Source organism: Rhagoletis zephyria, unplaced genomic scaffold, assembly GCF_001687245.7.
Source record: "Rhagoletis zephyria isolate East Lansing unplaced genomic scaffold, Rhagoletis_zephyria_1.1 Rzeph_scaffold_09007, whole genome shotgun sequence".
NCBI lineage: Eukaryota > Metazoa > Arthropoda > Insecta > Diptera > Tephritidae > Rhagoletis > Rhagoletis zephyria.
This window is the reverse complement of record NW_016166086.1, coordinates 1,626-8,467: the sequence shown is the minus strand read 5'-3', so window position 1 is coordinate 8,467 and position 6,842 is coordinate 1,626. Positions and strand designations below refer to the sequence as shown.

The 6,842-nt window shown below is 36.1% G+C and overlaps 1 protein-coding gene across 1 annotated transcript; it reads left to right on the top strand.

The window, feature by feature from the left end:
* The first annotated feature begins 457 nt into the window (after positions 1–457).
* LOC108375481 (RNA-directed DNA polymerase from mobile element jockey-like) lies at positions 458–3,791 on the top strand. The gene is made up of 2 exons (XM_017631610.1): positions 458–1,823; positions 1,925–3,791. The coding sequence occupies exons 1-2, from the start codon at positions 1,102–1,104 to the stop codon at positions 3,711–3,713; spliced, it is 2,511 nt and encodes an 836-aa protein (XP_017487099.1). The 5' UTR covers positions 458–1,101; the 3' UTR covers positions 3,714–3,791.
* Positions 3,792–6,842: the final 3,051 nt, after the last annotated feature.

Here is a 6,842-nt window from a genome sequence, read left to right as displayed (position 1 = left end):
AAAACTACTTACGTACCGAATTTTAAGCAAATCGGACCATAAATGCGATTTTTTGGAATAGATCGGTCCCTGGTCCACTTCTCGGAAAAAAATGATCGCATATGCTAATACATGCTAAAAAGCTATCTGCGCACCGAATTTTAAGCAAATCGGACCGTAAATACGTTTTTTGGAATAGATCGGTCCCTGGACCACTTCCCGGAAAAAATGGGTCATATATGCTAATATATGCTAAAAAGCTACTTACTTACTAAATTTTAAGCAAATCGGACTATAATAAGATTTTTTCGAATAGACCGGTCCCTGGTCCACCTACCCGAAAAAAACATGATGGTTACCGAAAGCTATTCGTATACAAAATTTCATGAAAATCGGAGCAGCCGTTCGCGAGATTACCTGTTACAAAAAAGAGGGACTTCTCTTTATATAATTAGTATAGATATTCACACATTTAATGTAAAGTACTACCTCTTTTATTTTTCATTCAATTATTCAATATGTTAACTGTTATTCAATGGAATATTAATGGTTATATTAATAATTATTATGAACTTGAAATATTAATCAAAACACATAACCCCTCGGTTATATTATTAAACGAAACACACATTCCAAACAATATACCAGCTCATACTCCAAAAGCCTATATTGGTCACTTTTATAACCTTCCATCCAACACATCAAGCAAACAAGGTATTGCAATCCTGATTAGAAGAAACATACCGCATAATGTTCTTCCAATATCTTCTTCAAATATCTCTTCCATTTCCATAGAAATTCCCTCCCCCATCAAAATCATAATAATCTGTGCCTATTCTCCTCCACAACAAACATTCACTTCAGCAGATTTCTTTAACCTTCTCCCTTCTTGCTCTACTCCCTTCTTACTAGCTGGTGACTTCAATGTCTGGTGTCCTCTTTGGGGTTCGGCCTCAACTAACTCCAAGGGCCGTATAATTGAAGATGCTATACTTAGTTCTGACTGTTTTGTACTTAATGACGGTTCCCCTACCCACTTCTCCACCCATTCCACCTTCACACATATCGACCTTACCCTTTGCTCTACTTCCCTCTCCCCTAAAGTTGATTGGCATTGTTTAAATGATCTGCATGGTAGCGATCATTTTCCTATCAAAACTAAAATCTCGTCTCAAAACTCCATTTTTTTCAAACCCAGAATATTTTTTAGATTCCGTCCCTTCTTCAATTAATACTAATCTGGAAACTTCTAGAATTCAAAAAATAATACGATCTGCAGCCAACCAATCTATACCACAAACCTCTCCCAAACCCCGTAATCCCAACCCTCCTTGGTGGGACAATGAATTATCTTTGCTTAGACTGTATAAGCAACAAACATGGCATCAATTCAAGCATAATCGCTCGTCATCAAATCTTGTGGCTTATAAAAAAGCGAATGCTATTTTTAGAAGAAAGGCCAAACAAGCCAAAATTAAATCCTTCCAGACATTTACCAACAGCATAAATTCCTCTTCCGATCCTAAACTAATTTGGGCCAACATAAAAAGACTATCTGGTAACCAATCTTTTTCTCCTGTTCTTTCGCTCAACTCCTCACAAGGCAATCTACTCTATCCACAGGATATAGCTTTAAAATTTGCTAATTATTTTTCCAACAATTCTTCCGACTCTAATTTCTCACCTGAATATTCGTCTAACAAACACTCTTTACTGTCCTACAATTTCTTACCATCTCCCTTATCCCCTTCAGCCAAACACCTTGACTCAGATATAACTTTATTTGAACTCCAACTTGCTCTAGCTGTTGTCAAAGGTAAAACTCCTGGCTTAGATAAAATTTCCTATCCNAAGCCAAACACCTTGACTCAGATCTAACTTTATTTGAATTCCAACTTGCTCTAGCTGTTATCGAAGGTAAAACTCCTGGCTTAGACAAAATTTCCTATCCCATTATCAAACATCTCCCTTCTCTTCTACTCTTCCGCCTTGTCAATCACTACAACAACATTTTTCGAACTGCTAGCATCCCCCAAGTCTGGAAAACCAGCGCAATCATCCCTATTTTAAAACCTGGCAAGCCTCCTTGCGAAGTTACCAGCTATCGTCCGATTTCCCTTTTGCCCTGCCTTGGAAAACTTCTAGAAAAAATTATTGCCACTAGACTTTCCTGGTTTCTTCAATTCAATAAGCTCATTCACTCTAATCAGGTAGCATTCAAAAAAGGTCAAAGCACTATCGACGCCCTTTTAAATCTTGACCATTTCATATGTGATGCTTTATCTAATAAAAACCATGTTTCGCTTCTTTCTCTTGATTTTGAAAAGGCGTTTGATCGTGTTGGCATACACGTAGTTTTAAGACAGTTAATAAAATGGAAAGTAGGGTCCCGTATATTTAATTTCGTAAAATCTTTCCTTTCTAAACGCAAATTCACAGTTCTTATTTCCGGCACTTCTTCCCCCACTCTTCCTTTAGATAACGGCACCCCTCAGGGTTCACCGCTATCGGTTATTTTGTTCACCATAGCATTTGATGAAATTAGCTCTACCCTATCCAATTTCCCCACAATACAGCATCAACTATATGCTGATGACCTTCTCCTATTCTCAAAATCTTCTGATCTATCTTCTATATCCTCTACCTTTAAAGAAATCCTTTCCCAATTATCCTTGTGGTCACTTTCGTCAGGCGCCTCAATTTCGTACTCTAAATCCAAAATGCTTCACATTTGTAGAAAACATAATTGTAATTTCCCAGCAATCTCATTTAACAATGTAAATATTTCATGTTCTCCTACACTTAAGTTTCTTGGAATAATTCTAGATAATAAGTATGTATTTAAACAACATTGTCAGTATATTAGAAATAGAATTATTAAAAATACCAATATTGTTAAGTACCTATCATGTAAGCGCTCGTTCATTGGCCCAGCGCTGCTCATTAATGTTGTCAAAGCACTCGTACTCTCCGTCATCAATTATGCCCTTGAAATCTATGGACATCATTCTAAAAATCATCTAAAATTGCTTGCTGCCCCGTATCACTCGGCTGTAAGGAGATCACTCCGAGCATTCCCAACGTCACCTATTAAAAATATATTAGCGGAATCTGGTCTTCCCTTTCTAAGGGACAATATGGAAGATAGCACCAGCAAACTATACCCTAGGATCATCCTTGGTTCCAATGATACACTACAAAATGCGTTGTTTTCATTATCATCTCGTATTCGACCTCCAAAAGTTGAGTCAGCTATATACAAATGCGTAATTTTTGCCAAAGAGAACCACCTTCCGTTAAAACCTCCTAAACTACGTAAACTTTATCATCCACCTTGGTTGATTCCGAAAAATACATTCATTGACAAACTGGTTCGGCTACCCAAAATCTCCACACCGAATGCGATCTATATCTCAGAGTTTCGTGAAGTTAAGTATTCACTAAAGCACAATAATTGGAAACACCCAAAAACATCCAAACCTCTTTTGCTGTGGTTAGCGAGAAAGGAAAGCCAATTTCCTATGGACTACTTTTTCCATTTTGCTAAATTTTTATTGCTGAAGCCACCGCTATTTTCCATGCTGTTCTACACGCCGCAAAAAACTCAGGAAAATATGTTATATGTACCGACAGCTTATCATGTTTTCAAGCCATACAAAATTGCAATAACCACACTAATATCATCAAATCTACTAGAGAATATCTTATTTTACATGCAAAAAAGATTAAATTAATGTGGATCCCTAGCCACACTGGGTTAACAGGAAATGACTACGCTGATAAATTAGCTAAAGATGCATCCAATATGCCCACATTAACATTCANGCCACACTAATATCATCAAATCTATTAGAGAATATCTTATTTTACATGCAAAAAAGATTAAATTAATGTGGATCCCTAGCCACACTGGGTTAACAGGAAATGACTACGCTGATAAATTAGCTAAAGATGCATCCAATATGCCCACATTAACATTCAGCTTCTTTACAAAATCTGATATATATCGACTCATCAACCAAAAGAGACACTCTAAATTGGCCCTTGATTGGATTTCTTATAATCATCAATATTCAATAGTGAACACAGCCAGGATCAAACCAGATTACCCATCAACAATACCTACAAATTTACTCACACCCTACATACGTCTTCGGATTGGACACACTATAGTGACGCATGCTCACCTCCTTGGAAGAAATAGAACCAACATCTGTCCATTTTGCGACTCAACAACAACTGTTTTTCATCTACTGGAATTTTGCCCAACACTGCAAGATAAGAGGCAATGCAATTTTAATACAGATCCAGTTTCTCTTCTTTCGAATACAACTGAGGAAAATATAAGAACCATATACCAATTTTTAAAAGAATGTGACCTACTGAGAAGAATTTAAAACAAAACATTTATTCAACGGACAGCTGATAGCCTCTGATGCTAGCGCTGCATGATTAGGTTGTACATATGTTAATAACATTTTATAAGCTTTAATAAATAAATCAAAAATATAAATAAATTTTTTAATGTAACAAAACTGTTTTACGCAAATTTAAATTTCGTTTGTTTGAATTTCGGTAAAGTTATGTCAAAACTCAGCTGTTTTTCACACAGAATTTGTTTCTGTCAACACATTGCCGAATTGTTTTTGTAATCTGACTTTCGTCAGTTTTTTTGTTTGTATTTCAAATGAAAAATATAGGGAAAAAACGTAGTATCATACGGGCATTAGCAGCTCAGAAACAAAAATTACAATAACAAATTATACGCACATTGACAATCAGTACAAAACAAAATTGCAGCAAACACATCATTTAAACAAAAGGTACAAAGTCATCGTGAAATCATCGGATCCGATAAACCACCTTGTATAGATTCGCCTGCACTGTACATACTAAAATTATTTTGTATGCTTTCAAACTCTTCGCTCCAGTAACTATTCTAAATCTGGATTTTTCACTATTTATGCACTATTAGAATATACATTCTATTAATATTATCCAAAAAGTTATTGCATTAATAAATTGCTACTTTATTAGTAGAAACATTTGGTGCCAAATACCATCTACAATATGATGATGACAGACTTTAAACAGCATATTCCAAAATTGTTTAACATAGCTTATCAACATAGAGAAATAATATAAAGTGTGCAAGCCAGTTTGATGTACGCTTATTTCAAAGCAAAATTTGAGTTTCTGGCATTATTCCTTGGTTTTGTTGCATACCTCTGCCTGATTTCGGTATATCTCCTCGTCATGGATGGACTGTAAACATCAGTAATGCAACGTTGTGTGTACTTTTGCACAAGCGACAAGAATTTATTGACGCTTGTTTTTTTTTGCTCAAATCAAAAAACTTCATAATTTCTCTCTCAAAAGGGTTAACATGAAAGTCAAATGAAGGAAAAAATTATGAAAATAAATTGCCAAATAAGTGACCGAAATATAATGTCATTGCTAGCTGGCACACTTAGGACCGGTTACTCAATGTCTGGTTAACACTAATCTCCGGTTAACCATAGTTATCGACGTTATCGACTCCCTGTTGTATGCATGGAGTCGAAGACATCGATAACGATGTTTAACCGCAGATTAGTGTTAACCGGACATTGAGTAACCGGCCCTTAATATTATTATGCTTATAAATATTTAACAATTGTCGCCACTTCCATACCTTCCGAAAATTTCGAAGCCTTTCGAAGAAAAAACTGGGATTTGTAACATTTCACTGTGAGTTATTGCTTAAACACTGATCGAAGTTACGATTGTTTCATTTTCTTGTTGTATACTTTTAATTGAAAGAAAATGTTGCTATATTCATTCGATGCATCAAAAATATCGATGTTTTTATACGATACATCGATATGTATCGATGCTATATTTCGATGCATCAAATCGAAGAAAACATCGATGTATTTTTTTGACTTGCATCCCTAAATCGCGGTACCGCTAATCCGCTCTTTGTGAATTTGACAGCATCAGCTGTGTGTGTGACGTCATCTTGGTGCAATTGTTGATTGAGGAAAACCAAATAACGATTTAACTGGGTGCGGTTTAGTTATTTGCCCAATGATTTCGGGCTGTTGTGTCCGAATGGGTGACCCGATCAAAAAAATTTTACACACACTTGTAGTCAAGGGTCTACACTTTATTCTAAAACCTAATTTTGTAATTTGCGGTCACTAATTTATTAATAAATTTGGTCTGAAAAATGCACTTTTTTGTGAATTTCGGAGTGAAATGTACTACGGAAATGTACTGTGGATGGCGTAGCCGGAGTTATATGCACAAGAAATGTGGAATACCTTTGACAATAGAATGGTGTTCTGCACAAAAATACTGTTTATCGAGTTTACATTTCCGGTGTCAAAATGCTAGTTTAAGACCATTTTCCAATGGTTCCCCTGTGGTATGTGGAAGGTTTCGAGGGATCAGGTGTGACTTTTTACAAAATGTGAACTTATTGCCGTAAACAGAATTGCAGCGGATAGCGGGTAACGGGCCGACGGGTACCCGCTGTCAAAATTAGAACACATTGAATGGCATGAAATTGCACAGAATTGCGGCGGGGACGGATTTCTTGCCGTCGGTTATTTTTACGGCGGGAAATTATTTAGATTCATTTCTATTTTTCCCGTCGGGCCGAAGACTCAGGGTTGCTTTTCTGACCATTTCATGTCAATTTGGTTGTTTACAAACAAAAGCAGGCAAACAACAAGCAAGCAATATTTATTAAATTTCAGCAATATATTTAATTTAAAAAGAAGTTCAGTTTTATTCAGTTGGAACAATGAGCTTCAACGAGTTGCTGATAGAGGAAGTGCGAAAATATAGATGTATCTACGACTTATCTCGGAAAGACT

Bases quoted from the DNA above. Each gene is read 5' to 3' on its own strand.
- LOC108375481 (XM_017631610.1), top strand. From the start codon at position 1,102: ATGATCTGCATGGTAGCGATCATTTTCCTATCAAAACTAAAATCTCGT.